At 40.7% G+C, this 27,310-nt stretch overlaps 1 protein-coding gene across 1 annotated transcript; it reads left to right on the forward strand.

The window, feature by feature from the left end:
* Nucleotides 1–614: 614 nt before the first annotated feature.
* On the forward strand, nt 615–26,852 carry MEP1B (meprin A subunit beta). Its single transcript, XM_042909686.1, has 14 exons — nt 615–677; nt 3,717–3,735; nt 4,595–4,639; nt 4,726–4,769; nt 6,925–7,003; nt 13,799–13,916; nt 14,971–15,149; nt 16,481–16,699; nt 17,251–17,403; nt 19,231–19,446; nt 21,561–22,004; nt 23,502–23,681; nt 25,876–26,002; nt 26,639–26,852. Exons 1-14 carry the CDS (start codon nt 615–617, stop codon nt 26,850–26,852), a joined length of 2,100 nt encoding a protein of 699 aa, XP_042765620.1.
* Nucleotides 26,853–27,310: the final 458 nt, after the last annotated feature.

Here is a 27,310-nt window from a genome sequence, read left to right on the forward strand (position 1 = left end):
ACGAGTGAGGTATGTTGCTATTTTGCTACTTTATATATAATGATCAAAATATGCCAGATTTCTAACACATAAATGGATTTTGAAACTCAGTAAATTTTCTAATACATGAATGAATGATAAAAAAAAAAGCCATGGACATAACTGGATATATGAAAGCAGCACAGGGTTAGATGAGCAGAAGGAGATTCACAAACGTTACTATTTGGAAGATTAAAAGTTAATTTCAGGAATTCACAAAAGGAAAACATAAAAATAAATAAATAAAAAATCAATAAAAATTAATGTGATATTTTCTTTTGCTCGAGTGGTCGTCAATAATTCTGAGGACAAATATGTATAAATTAGAGAACTTATTTCATTAACAGGTCTCAGCCAGGCACTTAACTACTGAATGTTGACTCAGGGGGAAAAAAAAAAAGCCAACAAACAAGGCTGCAGAGCTGTGTTCAGGATACTGGACTTTAACTCTCTGACTGCAGGTAATACTACTACAGCGAGCTGACCTGCAAGATGGATCTTTGAGATCAAAGGCTATAAATTATGACGTTTGCCTTTTAAGAAGTAAATGCTACTCTGACTTTCTTAGTTTGCACATTTCAACTGGAAGCCACAACATGGATTCATGGTATCTGCCTTGGTTTCTGTTCTTTGCCATTCTCTTCCTGGTTCCTGGCTTGGTAAGGAAACTGTGTTTGGAAAACAATGAGAAAAATTGGGGGCCTGTTGCCTGTTTGTTCATGTTTTTGCTTTTTAGGAATTTCAAGATGTTGATGAAATGAGTGGGGCGAGCTGGGGCAGGCAGGGTCACGGGGTGAGAAGCAGCCCCGTCAGACAGAGTCAGGGACATGGACATAAAGTTAAATTTCTTTCAGTTTCATTTTTGTGTAACAAGTTTTCTCCTGATAAGGTGGAAAATGTGCAATTTGAAAAGCATTCCATTTTTTACTGCCGAGTGAAATGCATATTACTGTTGCGGTGCCGTAAGACATGAATGGTGGATGTCACAGGCAAAGCCATCGCTTACAGTTTTGTAGCATGGGGTTTCTCGTCTGCCTCTTTGTCAGGTTAGACCAATCTTTCTACAGTGACAGGTAGTTTGTACCGTAGACCAACCCAAAGTTTTAAACCTAGGGGGTTACAGCAATAGCACTGCTAGGAATTTACCCAAGGGACACAGGAGTACTGATGCATAGGGGCACCTGTACCCCAATGTTTATAGCAGCACTCTCAACAATAGCCAAATTATGGAAAGAGCCTAAATGTCCATCAACTGATGAATGGATAAAGAAATTGTGGTTTATATACACAATGGAATACTACGTGGCAATGAGAAAAAATGAAATATGGCCTTTTGTAGCAACGTGGATGGAACTGGAGAGTGTGATGCTAAGTGAAATAAGCCATACAGAGAAAGACAGATACCATATGTTTTCACTCTTTTGTGGTTCCTGAGAAACTTAACAGAAACCCATGGGGGAGGGGAAGGAAAAAAAAAAAAAAAAGAGGTTAGAGTGGGAGAGAGCCAAAGCATAAGAGACTGTTAAAAACTGAGAACAAACTGAGGGTTGATGGGGGGTGGGAGGGAGGGGAGGGTGGGCGATGGGTATTGAGGAGGGCACCTTTTGGGATGAGCACTAGGTGTTGTATGGAAACCAATTTGACAGTAAATTTCATATATTAAAAAAATTAAAAAATTAAAAAATTAAAAAAAAAAAAACAAAAAAACCTAGGGGGTTAAAAACCAAAATGCCTAGGGGGAATTTTAGTTGTGATTTTAAAATAAGTTATTATATTGAGCTGATATTCTATGAACGGGACCTACAACATTGAGAACAAGAGATGCCATTTAAGACACATTATAACTGTAGTTATGAACAAATACTTGATAATTAAAAAAATTTTTTTTAATGTTTATTTATTTTTAAGAGAGAGAGCATGAGCAGGGAAGGGGCAGAGGGAGAGGGAGACACAGAATCTGAAGCAGAGCTGTTAGCACAGAGCCCGATGCAGGGCTTGAACTCACAAACCATGAGATCATGACCTGAGCTGAAGTCAGACCCTTAACTGACTGAGCCACCCAGGCACCTCTTGATGACTTTTATCATTAGGCACATTAGCATTCCTCTGTGAGTGTGCCTACGTGTGGCTAATGTGTGAGACAAACAGGCACTTCTTCATATCAAGAGGAGTAACTATCCAACCAGTTCATTCCTACTGCTTGCCAAACAGTCCATATGATTCTGGTATTTAGATATGTAAGCTGTATTAACCTATTTTACAGATAGTCTGAGTTTCTGGAAGGTGAACTGACTTGCCGTGAATTGGTGGAACCAGGCGTAAAACCCAGACCTGCTGCCTGCCAGTCCCATGAGCTTTCTCACTAGACTCTAGACTTCCCTAAGAAATTTCTCAGGTTTAAGGGGTGCCTGGGTGGCTCAGTCGGTTAAGCATCTGACTTCAGCTCAGGTCATGATCTCACAGTTCGTGGGTTCGAGCCTTGTGTCAGCCTCTGTGCTGACAGCTCAAAGCCTGGAGCCTGCTTCAGATTCTGTGTCTCCCTCTTTCTCTCTGCTCCTCCCCTGCTTGTGCTCTCTTTCTCTCTCAAAAATCAATAAACATTTAAAAAAATTAAAAAAAGAAATTTCTCAGGTTTACTTCATTTTTTCCATTGGGCATATAGTCTAGGTTTTTCATTTGGTCACTTGTAGAGAACCTATTTTCAGAAGTGCTTTTTTTTTTTAATGTTTATTTTTGAGAGAGAGAGAGAGAGAGAGAGAGAGCAAGAGCGGGGGAGGGACAGAGAGAGAAGGAGACACAGAATCCAAAGCAGGCTCCAGGCTCTGAGCTGTCAGCCCAGAGCCCAATGCGAGGCTCGAACCCACAAACTGTGAGATCATGACCTGAGCCAAAGTCAGACGCTTAACCGACTGAGCCACCCAGGCGCTCCTTAGTGTGTGTATGTTTTTTTTAACGTTTATTATATTTTTGAGAGAGAGAGTGCACACACCTGAGCAGGGAAGGGACAGAGTGACAGAGAGAGTCCCAAGCAGGCTCCACGCTGTCAGTGCAGTGCCTCATGTGGAGCTTGAACTCACAAACCATACGATCATGACCTGAGCTGAAATCAAGAGTTGGACACTTAACTGACTAAGCCATCCAGACGCCCCTTAAGGTTTTTTTTTAATTGCAAAGTATATCCATTGATTTTTTTTTTCTTAACATTTCTCAAGCAGCGTCTTGAGAAAAACGTGAAAGTAAACCATGATTAATGAGGTCTTCAATAAAATTTCTTTATAAGGGGTTGTTATAAATTACAATAATATTTCAACAATGAGGATAAATTATTAGGTTTTTCAAACATTGCTCCATGAATCCTTCAGAGAATCATGTTTAAAGTGAACATTTATCTGAGGGCTGGAGTCTTACATGCTGCCTTCTTTTCAATCTGTGAAGTTAGTTCCTTGTTTCTTTCACCTTCAAATCCATATAACAGCCAATTTTATTTTTTACATGAGATAAGACCCTTTCATCCAAAAATTATTTTAGACTCCAAATTAGCTGTCTTAGATATAAGCCAGAAATTATTAATATATTAATATTAAAGAACTCCCCTCCCTCTACAAATTACTAGATATAAATTGGAACCAAGAAGATCTTTTATGTCATGGGTGTCATAATAATGCCTTTTTTTTTTTTTTTATGTGTTTGTTTCTCAGCCAACTCCAGAAAACTTTGGTGAGTCTATTTTGAGTTTTGTTCTAAGTTATAGTAACAGAAAGTTGTGTGGATGATAGAACAACAGGACAGAATAACTTAGGACACATTTAATGCTAGGCACAATGCATAATTACGTATGCATAATTGTATAATTGCATTGAACTTTAGTCAAACACTGGCTTCTTTTGATTTATTGAGAACTGTTTTATTGTTCCTGTTCCAGGGTTCCACATACCCAGCAGAAAAACAGATGGTGATATAGGAAAATCCAAACACAATGACTCACATGAGACATCCCATAAATGCTTGCTATTACTACTTTTGCTATTTTGCATCAAATCAGGTGGACCCGATGTCCATCCTATTCTGTCGTACCCTTAGAGATTTGGCCCTATTATTTACTCCTTTGCAACTTACAAGAGTAATTCAAATTTAAATTAGGACTTTTGCTTGAGAGTTCCAAGATATGTTACTAGCAAAGGGATATATACAAATGGGTAGATTGGGCTGGTTTGACCAGATTTAAACATTTGCTTCTCATTTAATCTAGTCATCTAGTCTAGTCTTTCAAATTCAGTTTAATATTATACAGAGTGACCAATTTCTTATTCCTGAAGTCATTTGACATTCAAGGGACATGGATAGGACAAAAGCATATATGCAAAAGCCCCATAGCCCCAAGCCTGGCTCATGACAGGTTCTCAATCAGTCAATCAGTCAATCAATCAATCAATCAATCAATGTATGTTGAATCAGAACCTAGTAGTCATTTACCTGATACAAAGAACTTTCCTTACTTTTAATTTGGTAATTGATAAAGATTGTCTTCTTTCAAAACATAATGCTCAATGTGTTTTTCTCTTTCCTTTAGTTAAAGATGTTGATGGTGGAATTGATCAAGATATATTTGATATCAATGAAGGTTTGTAGATTTTCTTTTTTACATATTTTAGTAAGTAGAGGGTTTGAATCCAATTTGCTAACGTGAATTTTTATCTTCCCTCTTAGATTTGGGGCTGGATCTATTTGAGGGAGACATCAGACTTGATGGGGTGAGTTGAAACAAAGCAAGGAAGAATCTTCTATTAATTACTGCAAATTAGGGGCGCCTGGGTGGCGCAGTCGGTTAAGCGTCCGACTTCAGCCAGGTCACGATCTCGCGGTCCGTGAGTTCGAGCCCCGCGTCAGGCTCTGGGCTGATGGCTCGGAGCCTGGAGCCTGTTTCCGATTCTGTGTCTCCCTCTCTCTCTGCCCCTCCCCCGTTCATGCTCTGTCTCTCTCTGTCCCAAAAATAAAAATAAAAAAACTTTGAAAAAAAAATTAATTACTGCAAATTAAAGTACAGAGTATATGAGAATGATTGGACAACATGGGCTTTGTTAAGCCCAACTGTCTCTAGAGATACAGCATCATAGAGACAGATGTACTCAATAAATACATTATACCCTGAGGGACTTGGATAATAATGCCTTCATTATCCATTACTCAGATTTCTGTGTGGTTAAAGCCATCGTCACTCACTATGTATGCCTTGATCTTATTGGTCTGATGAATTTTCATTATTGGGACAATATGATGCTTTCATTTTTATTTTCATTTGTTTAATTTTATGTATTTATTTTGAGAGAGAGCACAAGGGAACAGAGGAGGGTCAGAGGGAGAAGAAGAGAGAGAATCCCAAGCAGGTTCCACGTTGTCAGCACAGAGCCCCGTACAGGGCTTGAACTCATGAACTGTGAAATCATGACTTGAGCCAAAACCAAGAGGCAGGTGCTTAACCAACTGAGCCACCCAGGTGCCCTGATGTTTTCATTTTTAAATAAAACCTCCCTGATTAATCTTGTTGAGGCCAACTTAAACTGAATTTTTAAACATATCAATGAATCAGACTTTTTACTGTAAAAGATAGATTTTGTGACTTCTATCCTGACAGCTAAAGATAGTGTTGCCAAGTAAAGATCTTGCCAAATCTATGTGTGAAGAGTATATGACACATGGATGAGCATAGATTACTTACAGGTAGTTCCGCTGGGAACTTCAACTCAAGAAGCAGAGCTGCAGTGTCTCAGGTTTAGTCTTGGGCTTGTTCTATCTGTACACTTTCCCTTTGGATCTCACCTTGTCCAAGGGCTTTAAACGTCATGTCTCTGCTGATGACTCCAAAGGTGTGACTCTTATCCATTCCTTCTCCTGCACTCCAGACTTGTCTATCCAGGTGCCAACTGGTCAATTCCATTTCCGCATTTATGAGGTGCCTCACATGTAAGGCATTCTCAACTGGACACCAGTTTCATGCAAACTGCTCCTCCTTGACCTTCGCTCTTGGCAAAGTCATCACCCTACTCCTCTGAATAAGTAAAAAATCCAGGAGTCACCTTTGCTTCTGCTCTTTCTCTCACCCCTCCATCAGATCCATCAGTAAGTTCTGTCATTTCCAATGCAACACATGCCCCAAATAACCCACTTTAATTTGTCTCTCTATTTCAAATATTGCTCCCCTATAATTTTTTTCTCCCTGTCCCTTCCCCACCTCCCCCCCCCAGCAAAGTAGTCTTTTATTTATTTATTTTTTAAGTTTGTTTATCTTGAGAGAGAGAGCAAGAACACAAGTGGGAAGGGGCAAAGAGGGAGAGAGAGAGAGAGAGAGAGAGAGAGAGAGAGAGAGAGAGGATCCCAAGCAGGCTTCGCACTGTCAATGCAGAGCACAATGTGGGGTTTGATCTCACGAACCATGAGATCATGACCTGAGCCGAAACCGAGAGTCATATGCTTAACCGACTGAACCACCCACGAGCCCCACAAAGTGGTCTTTTCAACCAGCAATGATATCCTTTCACTTCCGGGCTTGAAACTCTTCAACAGCTTCCTACTGCATGTAGAATAGTAGCCAAACTTACCCGCAGCCTTCAAGAACTTGCATAATTTAACTCCTGCCCACTGTCCTCCCATCTCCTCTCCTTCTCTCTTACTGCGTCTCTTTTCTGTCTTAACTCTTTAGGCTACTGGCCTCAAAACAGACTCAGAACATACCGAGTGTATTCGCCCCTCAGAACTAGCAGCCTTCTTCCACTACCTTTAAATTTATCCTACTTAAACCTACTTATTTTCTTACATTTTAAATTTCATTTATTTCTAGATTAACTATTCATTGTTCCCTAGGTTTTTGCCCGATTCATTTAATTAACCCTTCACATTTATTTTTGACAGGCACAAGATAGAAATTCCATCATCGGAGAAAAATACAGATGGCCTCATACCATCCCATATGTTCTAGAAGATAGCTTGGGTTAGTATATACCTTGGAGAATCCATAACTGATGTATATTCCTGACAGAATATAATCACAGTATTTTCACGAGTAGGCTCTTACGGGCTTTCAGGATCTGTTTATTTGCTGCTTTATGTGGCTATGGACAAATATTTACTTATAAAAATAAGCAAAATGAACAATGAAAAGAACCACAGTGATTTTGTCTGAAATATTTGCTGAATTTTGACCAAGAAAGGGATTAACGCAACCAACATTTATGGAGAGCCTACTTTGTGTTGGCTGCTGGGGACACAAAGATCAGGAAGGTAGTCTTTATTTGAAAGCAGCGGTTTCCTCTATGGTCAGGTTTTACGTATGAGTTGAAAACAAAAACAACCAGGGGCTCCTGGGTGGCTCGGCCAGCTGAGTGTCCGACTGCAGCTCAGGTCACAATCTTACAGTTTGTAGGTTACAGCCTCGCATCGGGCTTGCTGCTGTTGGTGCAGAGCCCGCTTCGGATCCTCTGCCCCTTCGCCCACAACGCTCCCTTGCTGGCTCTCTCTCAAAAATGAACAAACATTATATTAAAAAAACCCAAAATAAGCAGACATAAAACAACCAAACAAAACTTTAGGGACTGGCATTGGTTTGCCAAAATTTTATTTTGCCAAGCGAGGAACTTACCCAACAATAAGAACCCACTATCTTTATCATCATCTTTTCATAACATAAATAATATTTTAACACTAAAAAAGTCAGAAGAACCCAATCCAAAACAAAAGACAGTATAGAAGAAATTTAATTGCAAAGGAAAACTCTAAATGTGGTCCTCATTTTACTTATGGTTTCAGTTGCCAGAATCATTTTAGGAACTGTTGTTTGGGAAACTCTTCTTTTCTTTTCTTTTCTTTTTAAGTTTATTTATTTATTTGGGGAGGGAGGGAGAGAGAGAGAAAGAGAGAGAGAGGGAGAGCGAGCGCACAAGCAGGAAGGGGCAGAAAGAGAGAATCCCAAGCAGGCTCTGAGCTGTCAGCTCAGAGCCCAACATGGGGCTCAGTCTCACAACCGTGAGATCATGACCTAAGCCAAAATCAAGACTCAGATGCTTAGCCAACTGAGCCACTGAGGTGCCCCTGGAAAGTTTTCTTAAAGTTCATACATTTCAGTGGAGATTCAGATCGGCCAAAAGTTAATTATAATAGAACGGGATACATATTTTGCTTAATGACATGTTGAAAAGCTGTGGGAGCACATTGCAGGGGCATGTGACTCAGCCTAGATGTAAAGGCATCAGGGGGCAGGTGACACTACGTAGCAGGGCTACCAGGACATTTATGCAAGTTGTACATGGTACATAGGCGCCTGGGAAGGGGGAAGGGGGACTGAAATCAGGTTTGCATTTCGTTCAAGAGGCATTTGTTTCTTTGCATGAAGTGCTATTTACTACCTGCCACGTCAAGACTTGCAGCATCTGCCCAGACAAAGTGCTCCTTTGTAATAATCCGCGGAAAGGCGTCATGCGGGCCAGCACGGCTTCTGATAGCAAGGGAAGGGTGCTCCAGGCAGATGGACCACTATGCGCAAGGGCATGGGGAAAGGGTAAACCCTTAACTGGAATTTCGATTGGAAATGGGGCGTTAGTGAGGTTGAACAGGTAGGCAGAATCTAGTTTGGAAAGACTTGAGTGTTTCCCACATTAAAGAACTTGGTGTGCATACTGATGGTGACACGGAACCTCCAGAAGTTTTAATGTGGGTGTGAGATTGTGATCAAGCTAGTTGCCGTAGAGAAGATGTATCATTAGTGGGGGGGGGGGGGGAAGGAAAAGAGATCAAATAAGGAGTCTATAGAAGAAATTCAGGGAAGGATTGAGAGTTTCTGAACCAAGTCTCTCTCAGCGAGGATAGACAAGAATGGACAATTCTAAGACAGCCTTAGGAGGCAATTGTTAGATTTAGCGATTGACTGCAAGAAAAGGGATCGAGGTAAAGAGATGCTGGTGCCCAGGATTCAGTCTTAGGCAACTGAGTGCATGGTAGTGCCTGTAACAAGAAGAGGGAATATGTCTGAAAGAGGGTGAGATACAGAAGTGTGGTGGAAACTGGCATGCAGAGATCGAAATGTATCAAGCCCACTGTGGTGGAGAGATCATATGAAGTGTTGGTGTACAGCCTAATCATTCAGGATAGAGAGAGATTTGGGTGTTCTTAGGCTGTGGGAGGTGGTTGAAGCCACTGGTGCGATGAGCCCCTTGCACGGTGCCCTGCATATAACACGTACTCCTTAGATAGATGGAGCGTATTGAGTGGCCCAAGAAGATTGTATTGAGTGAGAAGATGGCCAAGATTGGAATTCAGCTGGGAGAACAACTTTCTGGGATTGATATAGACGGAGGATCTGTTAGAAGTGACTGAGAAGGGAGGACTGGCCAGAAACATAGATGAAAAACCAAGAGGAGGTAGAAAAAGCCAAGGCCAGAGGTGGGATTAGAAACTATAATGTGGAAGGGAAAGATAGTCACTGACTTTAGGAATGGGGGGGGGGGGGGGGGAATCTGAATGCCTTTAAATATTTATAATGTTTTTTGGTCTTAATATTTTGATTAAAAATATAAAAATTCTTTTATTTTCAAATTATTTATAAAAATTAGAAAAATTGTTCTCCTAAGGTGTTCTATGAAATACCAGTGAGCTTTAAATTTCATTGTATCTCTTGGCTACTTTTGCCCTGAATTTTAACCAAAGCTATTGTAACTTTATGAGCTTTATGTACCTGTTTTTACACATTATAAAACAACATAGTGAATGCCTTGAGGCCCAGAGCTATTTTTCATCTTGCAAATCTGAGGATTAGCATAGTCTCTGACATTTTATAGGCAGTTAATAAATATTTTTAAAACTAAATTGATAAACTGGGGTGACTAGCTCAGTTGGTAGAACGTGTGACTCTTTTTTTTTTTTTTAATGTTTATTTATTTTTGAGAGAGACAGAGTGTGAGTGGGAGAAGGGCAGAGAGAGAGGGAGGGAGACACAGAATCTGAAACAGGCTTCAGGCTCTGAGCTGTCAGCACAGAGCCTGATGCAGGGCTCAGACTCGGGAATGGTGAGATCATGATCTAGGCTGAAATCAGTCGCTTAACCAACTGAGCCACCCAGCTTCCTTGAGCATGTGACTCTTGATCCGAAGGATGTGAGTCTGAGCCCCACGGTGGGCATAGAGTTTACTAAAAAAAAATAAAAATATGAAAATAAATTGATAAACACATACGAATCAAACATGTCAGGTAAAAAATTCAGTCCAGATCTTACCATCCAAACTGTGTACATTTTTATATGGGTATAACTATAGTGTTTTAAAATTTTTTTAGAGGCACTGGGTGACTCAGCTAAGCGTCTGACTTCAGCTCAGGCCACGGTCTCATGGTTTGTGGGTTTGAGCCCTGTATCAGGCTCCGCACTGACTATGCAGAATGGGATTCTCTCTCTCTCTCCCTCTCTTTCTGCCCCTCCAACTTCTCTCTTAAAATAAATAAACTTAAAAAATTTTTAAGTTGTTTTGTTTCATTTTTTATTCTATTTCTTTCTTTCTTTCTTTATTTAAGAGTAAACTCTGTGCCCAACTTGGGGCGTGAACTCATGACCCAGAGATCAAGTCACATGCTCCACCGACTGAACCAGCCAGGAGCCCCCGTTTTAAATTTTTTAATCTGCTTTTTTCAATTGATATTACAGCATTATTTTGTGCTAGTTTTATAATATGATTAAACCCCAAATTTTTAGGTCATTTTTTTAATTCCATGATTTTGATTTTTTCTTATTTGGAAAATACTTTACCCCTGTTTAATATTGTAGCATTGAACTTACTCTCTATGCTTAAAGTGAGAAGAGGATTTCCTCATATTTCTGAAATTTATACCATCTTGAAATGACTCTGACTGAGGAAATCACTAAGCAAAGCCACCCTTACAGGTAGCAAAAGTAAATACTTATGAAGGGTTAGTAAATACCTATGAAGGATTTACTGGAAGTGACTTCGGGCTCTCCAGAAATCGCTCTTAACCAACATATTCAATTCTGCTTTAGTCTTTTTGCTTACATTCCGGGTGTTACCTGGCTGTTATATGCAGCTTTTCTGGAAGGGGTGACTCTTGAGGCAGCCATGGATAGCTTCCTGTGAATAAGTGATCATTCCTTGCCTGGGTGTCAGACTTGACGTGTGTGGGGCAGGTAGAGAGCAGACAGGGTAAAAGGAGGGGGGATGGAAATGAAAATCAAGTTGCTAGAAACCTGAAAGGGCTAAAGAGAAAAATAATCCTGAGCAGCTGCTTGGTTAATTCCTAGGCTTATCTAGGACCTGCTTTAGCCTTCATGATCCCGGGGTTGGGGGCGGGGTGGGGGGGCTCCCGCATCTATGAGTCAAAGATAATTAGCCTTTGGTAATGAAGGCACACAGTAAATTATCTTGGTAGAGGGCTATATCCCTTTCACATATGTTTCCTTATTTGACTCTCAATTCAATGAAGGGTAAAAACTATCCTCGTGGGGCGCCTGGGTGGCTCAGTCGGTTAAGCATCCGACTTGGGCTCAGGTCATGATCTAACGGTCTGTGAGTTTGAGCCCCGCGTTGGTCTCTGTGCTGACAGCTCAGAGCCTGGAACCTGCTTCGGATTCTGTGTCTGCCTCTCTCTGCCCCTTCCCGACTCCGCTCTGTCACTCTCTGTCTCTCAAAGATAAAAAAAAAAATTTAAAAAAAAAGCTATCCTCATTAAACTTTGATAAAAGGCCTAGACCTGCATGCTCCTTTTACAGTCTGTCCTTAAGACAGGCTTGTGGTGGTGGGTATCATCATGTCTTATTGTAAGGAAGTGTTAGATTTGAGATAAGAATGCAAACATGATATTTATAGTACAGAAAATCCAGAAAACACTTTAAATATCTGACAATAAGAAGTTACTTGTATATGTTACAGCCATATAAGGTAGCCATTAAAATGATAAAAAGAACACTTGATAAAGCTTTTAATGATATACTATTTAGTGAAACACATAGTTTATAAAATATGTAGACTGATTTGTATTTTCTAAAAAATATGTGTATATTGTGAGTATATAACCTATAAGCAAGAAGCTTGATGAGAGTGGCTGATTATTTCTGAAGGGATAAGATTTTATAATTTCCTTCTTTTTGTTTATCTGCATTTTCTAACTTACTTGCAATGAACATGTTTTATTTGTGTGGTATTATAAAAGGTGGAATTTTGGGTGCCTCATATAAATTCATATGGATTTTAGGGTCCCCTATGTGAGTCCTGTTCTTGATCCTCACCGAAACAGAGGACCTTCCTACTAATTGTTTTCAAAAGTGCAATGGTCATGTAAGAAGGGAGGAAGGAAATGAACATTCGATAAATGCTCATTTTACTTGGAACTGCCTCTCTGCTTTCTCCTATCCTCACATTATCTCCTGAAAAGTTGATTTTATTTTATTAAAAAAAATTTTTTTTAATGTTTATTTTATTTTATTTTTTTTGAGACAGAGAGAGAGCATGAACAGGGGAGGGTCAGAGAAAGAGGGAGACACAGAATCTGAAACAGGCTCCAGGCTCTGAGCTGTCAGCACAGAGCCCGATGCGGGGCTCGAACTCATGAACCGCAAGGTCATGACCTGATACGAAGTCAGATGTTTAACCGACACCCCTTATTTTATTTTATTTTTAAGTTTATTTATTTATTTTGAGAGAGACAGAGACAGCGTGAGTCGGGGAGGGGCAGAGAGAGAGAGAGAGAGAGAGAGAAAATCCCAAGCAGGCTCCACACTGCCAGCTGCCATCACAGAGCCCAATGTGGGGCTTGAATTCACTAACCTCAAGATCATGACCTGAGCTGAAACCAACAGTCCAACACCTAACTGGCTGAGTCTGATGCTTAACTTTGCGCCTGCAAAGTTGATTTTATTTCCTCACTTAGCTGATAATTTTAGAAAACTCTGAAGGTGAATTGAATTGGCAAAGGTTACGCATCAAAAGTGATGAGGATGGGAAAGAACTTAGGCGTCTCTGGCTCAGAGTCCAAGTGCTTTCCACTTGGCCACACTGTCTCCCACTTCCCAGGAACCACCATCCTTCCCAGGAACCCCTTCCTCCGGGCTTGCCCTCCAAGCTTCTTTTCCTGAATGTCTTTGTTGCTTTCATGCCTCTGCCTTTTTTGAAACAATGGTTAACTCTAATTTGGGTCCTGAACTCACTTGAGAATCTTATGAACAGTTTCCCCAGGAAATGCACTTTGCAGATATAGGTATAGACAGCCACAGATGAGATATAAATACATAGGTGATATATAGATGATATAGATACAGAATAGATACAGATGATAGAAGTACAGATATGGATGCTGCACCTACCATTCCGGAATATTCCTGGACTCCCATCTCAAGGTCCTCAAATTACAAGCTCTGCTGTGAGGCTTTAAATACATACTGTAGCTTCTCAGATGAAGCATGTGACAGTGATGGTTCACTCTGGCTGCCTGTGATCCAAGGTATTTGTGCTCTGAGGTAAGGGTATGGTTTTTGTTGTTGTTCGGTAACGCACCTCTAGTGGTTCCAAAGAAACAAATATGGGGCAAAATCAATGATCTGAAGAAGAACCAAATACTTGCACATGATACGTACTTAATTGGGACTGAATACTAAATTTGGTAAAAATAAAACACTAAACATTCAGGAAGGGACTAACTCATGATAAACAATGTAATGCATAGCCCATTTCCATGGTGAATTGTTCAACGGTGATAATGTTAATAAGTGTATTTTTTGTTGGTTTTCTTCCTTCAGAAATGAATGCTAAGGGAGTTATCCTTAACGCATTTGAACGCTATCGCCTAAAAACATGCATTGACTTCAAGCCTTGGACTGGAGAAGCTAACTATATATCAGTGTTCAAGGGCAGTGGGTAAGGTGGAAAGTTTGTCTTCTAAGGGTTCAAATGCCAACCATTGCAGGTATGGCCTGTCACAACAATTGCCCTAGTCCCTGACCTTGAGGGTGGGTGGGGGCTTTCTTAGCTGTTTGCTGGAGCATAAAAGACAAACTACATCTAGTTTCTCTAGCCATAAAAATAATATTTTCACACATGCAACCAGACTACCCACATTAAGACAAGGAGGGTGGGATTGCATGCCATCCAGCCCATAACTTAATGAACTTCAACCATTCGTAGTTTACATAGTTTTTATTTCCCTCTTTCAGTAAAACGTGTGTATGCACATGTATTTCAATTTATTTTCTTTTTCTTTCTCTTTCTCTTTTTTTAAAGGCTTTGGATATTTTTTATTTGATTGTGTAATTCAAAACATGTAGCACTAAATTGTGCCAGGCATTATTTTAAGAGTTTTATAAGTATTAACTAATTTAGTCTTCAGAGCTAACCTGCAACATAGGTACTGGTTTTCTCTCCCATTTTACAGATGAAGAAATGGGCTCAGCTAGAGGAATGGCTAAGTCCTGAGTCCATGCTCTTTTTTTTTTTTTTTAATATAATTTATTGTCAAGTTAGCTAACGTGCATTGTATATAGTGTGCTCTTAGTTTTGGGGGTAGATTTTCCGTATTTCAATTTATTTTAACCTAACTACACTTACTGCTTGAGTTACACTGAGTATTATTTGCCTGGGGCTTGGCAATTCCATGTGGTTGCTACACCTACAAAACTTTATGAGTGGTCATCAACATACCAAGGACCATGTGAAAAACTTGGACATTTCTAGAAAAAATCAGGACTTGGTTGATCGGGAGATGCCTTGCTCCCGTGTAATATTTGGTGGCAAGACCACTTCTCCAAAAATCATGTGATCTGTGAGGTTATGAGAGGGAGGCAGTGTCCTGATAAAAGAGTGAAGGATGTAGGTGGGTTAAATGAGAGGACCGGGCACTGGGGATTGTGCCCCGAGGCCTCGGCCTGCATGGTGAGAACACCCTCTCTCTCTGTCCCGTGAACTCTCCTGTAAGCTGCTGGTCTTCAGTGGGCAACATGCATGTTGGGAAGCAAGAACTCTCCATCGGGGAGAACTGTGACAGAATAGCGACAGTTCAACACGAGTTCCTCCACGCCCTGGGGTTCTGGCATGAGCAGTCTCGTTCCGATCGGGATGACTACGTCATGATAATGTGGGACAGGATTCTGTCAGGTACATTTCTTTTGTTTTCTTACATTTTGGGCCACAAACTGAATTTCTAAGCATGTGCTATCTCCTGCCGACCGTTAATAATGGGAAAACTGAAGTGATGCTTTACTTCACGTGCACGAGTTCACGTGCCTGAAGGTTGTTGGGGCACTGATACCCCAGACCCCTGGTGCATTGGAGCTGGACGGGATCTAAGAAACTGGTGTTTCCCAAAACACATTTTTAGGGAGTGCTGTCCCACAAAATGCTCCCAGATGTGTGCGGAAAGAGATCCGCAGTCCAATTAGTTTGGGAAATCCTAGGTTAAAATACATTAAACTTGAGTTACTGATACCGCTTTACTGTTCAGAGTCTCCATTAGAGTAACACATATTGTAAATCTCCAAATAAGAAGCATTTCGCGAACTGACTTGATCATCGTCTTTTTTTTTTTTTTTTTTTTGAGTATTTGTGTTTGTTGTTCTATGGAGCCCATACTGGGAAACACTGCAGCAATTGATGAGCCGGAACTTTTTGGGACTTTCTATTCCAAGTCAGAAATGTCTTAATAACATTGTACAACTGAAGCTCATGTTTTCCACAAGGACGCTTAGTGTCCCCATCTGTCCTGCCTGCAGAGGGTATGGTGGAGGGAGTGGTATTGCTGTCCTATGAGGCATTGTGGGGGTTGCTCGGTACTGAGACCCCTGAACATCACAGCTCAGTGATATTGCTGTCTGGTGATCTCAACTGAGGTAAGGCACAGCAGCGGACTACAAGATTTCTGGAGCAAGACAAGTGCTTAGCTTCAATCCATCATCTCACTCTTTAAGATTCCCTGGGTCTTTGACAGAAACTTCTGTCCAGATTTGATAACACATCTATAAGCTTTGGAGATCAGTTCCACCTCACTGTTTCCCCTAAATCATCCCATTTCAAGTTGCAACCAGACGCTCATCAGTGTGATGCTAAACAACCGGGTATCTTCTCTGAATGTATTCGTTTTAAAAACTTGCACACGTGTTCCAGTAACCGTGAAATCCCTGAGTACGTCAGTTCTTTCTAAGGACTCCTGCCTGTATTATCATTCCGAGGTCCCTTCCCACCACACTTCCCAACGTCCTCTTACCTCCACCTCCATCTGCTTTGGGTGCCCCACCCTCCCACGAGCACCTGCCAATGATCTTGACTGTGTCGATAACACCTTTTAGAATGTACCTTTCTAATAGAAGTTCTTAGAGCCTTACAGTAAATGCTAATGTCCAATCTTGGGCAGTGATGGAAGCCTAGAGTAAGGTAAGCTATAATTTTGTGAACATCGAGTAATTAAAGATCTTTTTAAATTTAACATTTAGGCAGAGAGCACAATTTTAACACCTACGATGACCAAGAATCAGACTCCTTGAATGTTCCCTATGATTACACGTCAGTAATGCACTACAGTAAGACGGCTTTCCAAAATGGAACAGAACCAACAATTGTAACACGAATCTCAGACTTCATGGATGTGATCGGCCAGCGAATGGATTTCAGCGACTATGATCTCTTAAAGTTGAATCGACTGTATAATTGCTGTATGTGGCAGGTTCTTTGAAATGTTTTCTGTGTCTCTCTGTCATGGAGGGGAAAATGACGTGCCGTGCCATTTTGTCCGGCATTGCTGGCTTTTCTGCAATTATGGTTTGATAATTGATAATTATAGTTTTTATAGTTGAAGTTTGATATTAAAAAAAATGACAAACGTATAAACACCCAAATCCCAATCCATACCTGGGAAGCAATATTTTTCTTCTTAGAAGTTCTGGCCTTTAGCTCTACAAACAAATTGGGTCCTATAGTAACATGCCCCATGTCGATTTTTAAAGAAGGAGCCATCATATCAATGGGATTTTATAATCTGGGTTGCTGTTTAATAATCTGGGTAACGAGAAGAGTGTAGACTCACGTTCCAGAATCAGCGAGGTGTTCCCTTTAACGCCATCCTGGCATTCCCAGTACTTCCATGACAGTTTTTATTACCTAGATTATCATGTTGTAGGAGTGTCAATAACTGTGTGTGTGTGTGTGTGTGTGTGTGTGTGGTTTGTTTGTTTGTTTGTTTGTTTGTTTGTTTTTGCTTTTGTAGCCTCTTCCTTGAGCTTTCTGGACTCGTGCAACTTTGAACTGGAAAACGTGTGCGGTATGATTCAAAGTTCAGGTGATAGTGCTGACTGGCAACGGACTTCCCAGGTCCCCAGGGGCCCAGAGAGCGATCACTCCAACATGGGCCAGTGCAAAGGTAACAGGAGTGAGATACTTCTAGATTTTACACTTGGTGGCTCCAGTCTTTTCCTTGGCCATGAAAGACGGATTTTGTCTCTAATTTCTATCTGAACTATTAATGATAACCCATTCAGTTGCTACTAAGGAAACAGTTCTGTGCCTTGTAAGGACATGGTTCATTTCTTTGCTTTTACTCTCTGACTTGTCTTTCTGTGAGTCAGAACTGGGCTCTGTGAAGCCTCTCTACCTATACGTGCCCACAGCAGGAGGGGACAGTATCTCCCGGAAAGACTCTTATCTACAGGGCAGTGGGGTGGTTTTCTCAAAGCTTGCCAGATACAAGACACTTTGCAGTCAACGGCACAATGTTGTGAATTAATCACTTTCAGAATTCCAGCTGGTTGTGATTATATGCTCCTGTTACAAGAATCCTTAAAATGAAGAGTCAAAGTACAATTGATTTAATTTTTTTCAGATGAGTATCCTTTTCCATAATAATTTTGTTTTAAATTAAATGGTCATTTATTTGGCTACAAGTACTCAATTTTTATTTATTTGCTCACTTCTGGCAATAAAGATGTAAAACTAGACTTCAAAACTTAGGGTCATTGCATGAGAGCTCAGCCAGTCTAGGCAGTGGTTGAGGTCCCTAACAGCAAAAAGTGTTTTTCTTTTTCTTTCTTGGAGGATGGTGGGGTGCAGGGGGGGGGGGACGGCGGAGAAGACAGATGTTAAGGGTACAAACTTGCAATCAGTAATAATAAGCCCTGGAAATCTAATGCACAGTGTCGTGACTATAGACAGGAATATTATATGCTAATCATTATTAACAACTGGAACTTAATTATTCTTACAACAAAAAAGGAATAATAATTATGTGACATGTTAGGGGTTGTTAATTATTGCTACAGTAGCAGTCATCTTATAATATATAAATGTGTCAAATTAACATCTTATACACCTTAAATTTGCACCATGCTATATGTCAAATATACATCAATAAAAATACAATTTTCTTTTAAAATGCAGATTAGGGGGCACTTGGGTGGCTCAGTTGGTTAAGTGTCTGACTCTTGATTTCAGCTCAGGTTGTGATCTCACCATTTGTGGGATCAAGCCCTGCATTGGGCTCTACTCTGACAGCATGAGCCTGCTTGGGATTCTCTCTCCCTCTCTCTCTGTCCCTCCCACACTCATGCTCACACTCTTTCTGTCTCTCTCTCAAAATAAATAAACACTAAAAATAAAATAAAATGCAGGGGCACCTGGGTGGTTCAGTCGGTTAAGCGTCTGACTTCAGCTTGGGTCATGATCTCAGTTTGTGGGTTCGAGCCCCACATTAGGCTCTGTGCTGACCGCTTGCTCAGAGCCTGGAGCCTGCTTCAGATCCTGTGTCTCCTTCTCGCTGTCTGCCCCTCGCCCCCTTGAGCTCTGTCTCTCCCTGTCTCTCAAAAAATAAATAAAAATGTTAAAAAATCAAATCAAATCAAATCAAATCAAATCAAATGCAGATTTGGATAGTGGGTAGTGGTCCTCCATAGGCCAGAGGAAGGAGAAAAGAAAGGAGGGAGGGAGGAGAGAGAGAGAGAGAGAGAGAGAGAGAGAAAGAGAGAGAGAGACTAGACCAAGGAGGTGACGCTTTTTTCTGGTTTTGAAAGCTATAGTATGGAAAAGGTGGCCTAATGTCTCTTTTCGAAACTGCCTGCTCCTGGAGCTTCATTTAAATGTCCAATATAGTGTTTTACACACAGTGGGTACTGAGGGGAACTACTGTGCCCACAAGACGTGCATTCCTATATCTAGTATCTGTTTTCTCTCAATTCTGCTTTTGTTTTCATAACAGGTTCTGGTTTCTTCATGCATTTCAACAGTAGCTCTGTAAGTGTGGGGGCCACAGCAGTACTGGAAAGTAGAACATTCTACCCTAAAAGAGGATTTCAGTGCTTGCAGTTTTATTTATATAACAGTGGAAGTGAAAACGACCAACTGAACATCTACATCAGGGAGTATTCTGCAGACCACGTGAATGGTACTCTAACGCTTGTGGAAGAAATAAAAGGTACAATATTGACATTCTTATTGTCTGAGTCCAGATAAGGCCATCTTAATTCTTTAAGTCTCTGGCACTGAGGAGGTCAGTTCTTGGCTAATAATACAAATATAACGAAAACTAGCCAAAATGGGAAGAATTACTGAATGTAAACGAATTGTGGGATGGACGAGGAAGGAACTGGCCTCGGGCAGGACTGGACCTGTCCCTGAACATGGTTGGAGACCTCTCATGTTATGTCAGATGGGCCCGGTCCACAAAACTGGTGCTTTGGGTATTTTACTTCCCAGCTTACAGTTAATCAAATGTGCCATTAGCCTGGAAAAGGGACACTTCCTCTAATTTCTAGCTTGAAAAAAAAAAACAAACCCAGTGAAGAATTCTAATTGTTATGATTTGGGTTAAGTGCAACTTCTAGAGTAATTCCTGAGCGAAGAGAAAGCAACACTCATTCCAATCATGTGGCAGAGAGATGGGTCATGTTGACCAACTTTAAAAGCAGATGGTTAAGAAATTTCAGGAAGGGAGGGGCCGTGGGCTGCCAACTCTATCACTGTCTCTCCACATATTGACCACTTGGTTTGAATGAATTGAGTAAAACCTATTATAAAATCGATCTACATTATGCTATGTGTCATACCATTTTCCTCCCATTTAACAATGGGAAACAATCTGCAACACAGATGATACTTTCTTTTGTGAACACCTACAATAAGGTCTTAATATCATTTTATATAAACATATACATATATGTGTATATCACATGCTGTACATATATAATGTAATTATATATACTGTACAATTCCATATATAATACCACATATATATATACACATTATATATAGTATATATTTAATCCTTTCCATTAACAATCTGTGGGTGGGTGTTATCACTAACGATCAATAGCACAAAGGGTACTTAAGAAACTTGCTTATGAGAAAGAATTTAACAGAATTTAAATGAACAGTACTGATACTAATGAAGTGGAATCTCTCGTGAAAGATTTTTGTTCAATCCAGAGTATATCCATGGACAATAGCATTTTCTGTAATTTAGATATTTCTGTCTTATTTTCACATAATTGTGCTTCACATTAAGTGCCAGTACGTTTAAGTTTGAAGTCATCGTGTGAACTACCAGTTCGACATGAATTCCTGAGCTGTTTTCTCTACCTGGGGGCTTCTGAAATTTTTTAAATGTATCGCTCCTTATTTGGGCATGTGATGTAAGAAAATAAGACAAGATAACATAGCCTGTGCTGCTAGCTAAGGGTAGGGGATGATAGCGAAGGGGGAAGTATGCACCGGGGAGAAGGCTGATGCTATCAAATACTAGATAAATATTTATAATGTTGAGTCACTGGTAAATGATCTAAGGACTCAATTGTGGGTGTGGGCTTTCTAGGGTTGGGTGGATTTCTGTGTAATACTGCCAAAACACTGGCTGAAAGTTGGGCATGTGAAGGAAGTATTTCAGTCAAACTATAAATACGTTAAATAAGGCGGGGCGCCTGGGTGGCGCAGTCGGTTAAGCGTCCGACTTCAGCCAGGTCACGATCTCGCGGTCCGTGAGTTCGAGCCCTGCGTCGGGCTCTGGGCTGATGGCCCAGAGCCTGGAGCCTGTTTCCGATTCTGTGTCTCCCTCTCTCTCTGCCCCTCCCCCGTTCATGCTCTGTCTCTCTCTGTCCCAAAAATAAAATAAAAAACGTTGAAAAAAAAATTAAAAAAAAAAATAAATAAGGCTTTGGTTCAGTATCCCAGGAATCCTGGGCACAGTGTAGATATCAGTTTTAACTAACATATAATGGGAGACAACCCCTATTTAGGGCATGGAATACTCATAAGTTAGATGTTGGTGTTTGCTTACCCTTCGCTGGACACAGGTGACTACCTGAGAAACAAGCAGATAAACATCCAGATATTCCAGGGAGCAGGTTGACCCCACAGAAATGCCTTGAAGTGAGTGGGCTTGGGCTGGAGAAGTGAGAAAAACACACTGCAGACCTGTAGGAACCAATAGCTCTAGGATGATAATCTGTCCTGCGAAGGTTAAAACTCTAATGTTGATTTGCGCATGATTCGTAGTCCTTTGTCTTCTTTGAAATAATAATGTCTCTTTTGCAGATATACCCATTGGAAGCTGGCAGCTTTACCATGTGACACTGAAAGTGACCAACAAATTTAGAGTGGTATTTGGAGGGGTCAGAGGCACTGGTGCATCATTGGGTGGCCTGTCTCTTGATGACATCAATCTTTCAGAAACACAGTGCCCTCATCATATCTGGCATATAAAGAATTTCACACAGATTATTGGCAGCTCGAATGAAACCATATATAGCCCTCCATTTTATTCTTCTAAAGGTTATGCCTTCCAGATTCAGTTGAATCTGAATCATTCGACTAACGCAGGAATATATTTCCACTTGATCTCTGGAGCCAATGATGATCAATTACAATGGCCATGTCCTTGGCAACAAGCCACGATGACACTCTTGGATCAAAATCCTGACATTCGACAGCGTATGTCCAACCAGCGGAGTATAACTACAGACCCATTTATGACCACCGGTTCGTGGCTTATTTCCTTTACTGCTAATACACGGTCATTTGTCTAGGAGGGACGGACAATTTGGGAATGAGAGACTGCACAGTCAGGTACTTAGGGATTTCTGAGCCCCAGATTTTAGGAACACAAGACATTGAAGGGAAGGGCTTCAGCAGGTGTGGACAGAGTACCCCAGGCAGGCCATTGTGAAGAATGTCAAGAGGCACTGTCTCTGAAAAATAGAGAAGACACTGACTATTCCTGGCAATTGATCATACCTGAATTCCAGTTGTCCAAGGAGTGTTGGTCTTGCAGTCTGGCATGCCTCGGTTAAAATCCAAGGTTTGCTTCTCATTAGCTATGTGATGTTGATTAAATAGTCTTTTGGAGCCTCAGTTTCCTCAGCAGTAAAACTGGGGCAGTAATAGTAACCACCCCTCGCCACTGGGACTGTCAGACAAAATTCAGCTCTTGTAGAAGGGGATGGTTTCTGATGAGAGGAGAGACGTTGAGCTCCTGGAGTGTTGGGAAGGCTGTGAGAATGGATCATAATTTCTTACTAAAGAATTCTGGAGGGCTCGCCAATGGTGACATCATTCCCCATCTTTTCAGTCTCAAAAAGGAACAGCTCCCAGAAGGCAATGATCACATTTCTAATTTTAATAATCCTTTGCCTTCTGGGAGCCTAATAAAAAATGAAATTATGGCAAGGTGACTATTATTGCCAAATCTGAATTCTATATATGAAAAAAAAAATGGACCTATGTGACATAGGAAAAAGAAAAACCATTAACTTGTTAGGAAAAAAAAAATATTCACAAAGAGGATTGCAGGAACTTGATGCTCAGATTTCTTCACTTTTTTTTTTTCCCAAAGCATTTTTGCCTGAATGACATTGAAAATGGCTCAAAGTTGGGTGGGTCATCACCTTTCCCCAGAAGCAGTGCTTCTCACTGTCTTCTAGAAGGACTTTGCTGTTAGGTGAATAATTCAGTTAATGAGATGAATTGTGCTATGTTAATATTCAAAACTCTCTCGGGACACCTGGCTGGCTCAGTCGGTAGAGCATGTGACTCTTAATCTCGTGGTCATGAGTTTGAACCCCACATTGTAGAGATTACTTAAAAAATACAATAAAAAAAACCTCTCTCAGAAACGTATTGATTCAACTTCGTTAAAAGGACCACCTATGACTCGAGGCAACTGAGAAATGATTTTAATGGGGAGGGAGTTTCTATACTGGTCAGGAAGTATACGTGTGATACCGCATCTAGGAAACTTTTGGTATCTCTCCACTCAGATTCCAGAATGTGCTCCTCCTTACTAGCAATCTCATTTTCTTTAGGACAGTATAAATGAACAAGCTTCAGTGACTTGCCAGAGAATACATCACAGGTCAATAGCATCATTTAATTATTTTGAGCTCTATCCTAATTGCGTTTCACATTGCCCGTTCTTTCCTACCACAAAAAGCTATGATGATGCTAAACACAATCCATTAATATAAATTGCTTTTTCAGATAATGGAAACTATTTTTGGGACAGGCCATCCAAAGTGGGATTAGTGGCTTTTTTCCCTAATGGAACGGAGTTTAGAAGAGGTATGGGCTTTGGAACCGCTGCCTTTATAACCTACAAGAGGCTGAAAAGCAGAGATTTTATAAAAGGAGATGATGTTTATATCCTACTGACCGTGGAAGGTATGTCAGCAAAAATAGTTTTATACAAGCTATTTTTGTTGTTGTCATCGTGGCCATTGATTATTGACTGCGTTCTTCTGGGTCCCATTTTTAGGTATAGGAGTAAATGGGCATGAGTGGGAGTTTTTCTTTCTGGCATAAATTATTAACAATAGGAAAGTAATTTAAATAAAAACAGTGACCATTCCAGGATAAAGAATTTAATTACCACTACATGGAGCAATGGAAAATTAGGACAGAAATTTTCTCTAGAAACAAGTTAAAGTATAGCTACTATACCCTAAATTATACTCTAAGATTCCAGAAATAGAAATATCACACAAGCACATGAAATGAAACTGGAAATGAACTGTCTCTATTGTGTCTTTAAAATATATATTCATACATATATACATATATATGAGCACACAAATGTATATTTTATGTATCATATATAAGCATACACATATATATTTTGTCAGTAATAGCATTAATCTATTGTCTTTTAAATTTCTTACCCACGGCAGCTAGTAAATACATTTTTCAGGAATACTGGTGGTTTCCGTGTTTCATGTAGCACAATTTAAAGTCATTTACTATTAAAGACCCTCTTACAGCTCTGTAAATCAGAATCTTGTTTGTGATGAAAGGTGGTGCAATTAAAATCCATGAAATCTTTTTTTAGTTTATTTAAGAGAGAGAGCGTGCGAGCATAAGCAGGGAGAGGGGCACAGAGAGAGGGAAAGAGAGAATTCCAAGCTGGCTCCACACTCAGCATGGAGCCCAATGCAGGGCTTTATCTCACGACTGCGAGATTCATGACCTGAGCTGGTACCAAGAGTTGGATAGTAGAGGCACCTGGGTGGTTCTGTCAGTTGAGCGTCTGACTCTTGATTTCGGCTCAGGTCATGATCTCACAGTTGTGAGAATGTGGAGACTCTTGGGATTCTCTCTCTCTCTCTCTCTCTCTCCCTCTCTCTGCCCCACCCCTGCCCACATGAGTACTCTTTAAATAAATAAATAAATAAACAAACATTAAAAAAAAAAAAGAAGAGTTGGATGCTTAATTGACTGAGCCACTCAGCTGCCCCAAAACCCATGAAATTTTTATGTCAGTGTCAATTAGAGTAAATCTAGATGATACTTCTTGGAAAAAATTATTCAATAATAACTTTGTTGCAGGGTGTCTAGCTGCCTCAGTTGGTAGAGCATACAACGCTCGATCTTGGAGTTGTAAGTTCAAGCCCCATGTTGGATATAGAGGTTACTTAAAAATAAAATCTTTTAGGGGCACCTCTGGGTGGCTGAGTTGGTTGAGCTTCCAACTTTGGCTCAGGTCATGATCTCACGGTTTGTGAGTTCGAGCCCTGTATCAGGCTTACTGCTGTGGGCACAGAGCCCACTTCAGATCCTCTGTCCTCCTCTCTTTCTGTCCCTCTGCCACTTACACTCTCTCAAAAATAAATTAACATTAAAAAAATAAAATCTTTGGGGTGCCTGGGTGGCTTAGTCGGTTGGGCATCCGACTTCAGGTCAGGTCATGATCTCACGGTTCATGAGTTCGAGCCCCGCGTCAGGCTCTGTGCTAACAGCTCGGAGCCTGGAACCTGCTTTGGATTCTGTGTCTCTCTCTGCCCCTCCCCCACTAGCACTCTATCTCTCAAAAAAATGAATAAATGTTAAAAAATAAATAAAGTCATTAAAAATTAAAAAAAAAAAGAATAACTTTGTTGAGGGACAAACAACTGCTACTTTTATGTAGCAGAGAAAAAGTCACATATTCATCACCTCGGTTCAACACTGTTTGGATGAGAAGCAATAGAAAACACTACAAGCATCAGAGCCCTGGTTGTTAGGGGGGCCTGGCAGCTTGTGTCAGATATCCACCAACTTGCTCTCCCTGAGCAAGAATCCTGTGACCTTGGGCAAGCCCATCAGTCACCTTGCATTTCTGTGCTTTGTCTTCATGTCTGTCCCTTGAGGGTGGATTATAAGAGCTTAGACCCTTTCTAGCTCAAGCAAGCCCAAGCTCAGGTAAGCATGTGGTTCAGTTGATGACCCCAAAGGCTGGTCCAGTTCCTGTCTGTATCTAGATTTCTACCTATTAATTATTTTACTGGCTGGGAAACCTAAGCATCTATTTTGAAACTTAAGGATCAAATGCTTGTTAAAGTCAAACTGATGTCCGTCCATGCTCTCCCTCTGCCCTCCTTAGACATATCCCACCTTAATTCTACACAAATTCCACCAATCCCAACCTCTAACATCAATGACCTCTGCACAAACTTCAAATGTGAGAACGACGGCATCTGCGTTGTCCGAAATGGCAAGGCCGAGTGCAGGTAAGGGGTAACTTGGACAAGATCTCCCCACTCTCCTGTTAGAAATGTTATCATTTACACAATATAGGATTAGATACTGATATTTTCTGTGAGTGAAATCAGTTGATTCTCATCTCAAAGCCATTCATGGGATATTTATTTTTTGGTCTCCATTTGGGACTTTGGATAGCCACAAGAAGAATAAAATTATTTATGAAGAAATAGTACATTGTATTGTAATTGCCTGAAAAAGTCCTCATGTGTTATAGACCTTATTAAGTCCTCACAACAGTCTTGGGCGGTAAAGTGTGACTGTCACTATTTTTTAGATGGAGATTGTTCTCAGAAGTTCTGGGATGAGTTTGGCCAAGAGGTACAGGGGGGAGGTTAAGGGACTGAAACACTGAGAACCAAATTTTCTCCGTTACCTACACCACCTTCCTTTCCTACCTCAGAGCCACTATTTTGAGTACCAGATGAGCAGTGATTCCATGTCTTTACCACTGGCCTTGCCTGGCCCTCTGGAGCTAGTCTATCCATTCCCCTCCAGTTGAGTTCCATATGCCAATGACCCGAATGTTGAGCCGCACCCTTAATGGCGAAGATTTTCAGACTGAAATATCAACTCATAACTCTGGGTCATGTTCCGACGTGCAGGTGTCTGTCAGGGGAAGACTGGTGGTTCCTGGGCGAAAGGTGTGAGAGGAGAGGCTCCACCCAGGATACCATTGTCATCGCTGCATCTTCTACCGTTGCTGTGTTTGCCCTGATGCTGATAGTCACCCTTGTCAGTGTCTATTGTACCAGGAAGAGATATCGTAGCAGGACAACTTCAAATACAACAGACATGACTCTGGAAAATGTAAGTTGAGCCTGGTATTTGGTTATTCAAAACCTACTGATGAAATCATATGCAGAAGAATTAGGACTTTCTTACATACTTTAAAAAAAAATCTCTTTATTCCCTATGTTGGATAACAGCTTTGAAACTATACATTCCTGTTACCTTCGCTATAAGTCAACGGTTCTTGGAGTCCATGAAGGCTTTGGGGGAGGAGTTTATATCCTCCTGGACTTGTATCTAAAATTGTGTCTGGTTGTACATTTTTTCTGGGATGAGGGTCTGTGACCCTTCTGAGAGGCAAAACTGATTTTGCCATAAGTTCCAACCTTCCTGTTAGAGGTGACAGGTGATAAGTGTTTTTGTTCTAAAGGTATTTCAGGGGTGATTGAGCTCAGGTTTGTTGGAAGGGAGTGCTGGCATGTTTGATGCTTTTCCATTAAAAAAACGTTCCAGTTCATTCTGGCTTCATGTGCAGTAACTAACCT

The sequence above is a fragment of the Panthera leo genome, chromosome D3, assembly GCF_018350215.1.
Source record: "Panthera leo isolate Ple1 chromosome D3, P.leo_Ple1_pat1.1, whole genome shotgun sequence".
In the NCBI taxonomy this organism is placed as follows: Eukaryota; Metazoa; Chordata; class Mammalia; order Carnivora; family Felidae; genus Panthera; species Panthera leo.

Bases quoted from the DNA above. Each gene is read 5' to 3' on its own strand.
- MEP1B (XM_042909686.1), top strand. From the start codon at position 615: ATGGATTCATGGTATCTGCCTTGGTTTCTGTTCTTTGCCATTCTCTTC. The intron at 4,640-4,725 runs GTTTGTAGATTT...CTTCCCTCTTAG, and splicing joins TATATTTGATATCAATGAAG to ATTTGGGGCTGGATCTATTT. The intron at 13,917-14,970 runs GTAAGGTGGAAA...CTCTCCTGTAAG, and splicing joins TCAGTGTTCAAGGGCAGTGG to CTGCTGGTCTTCAGTGGGCA.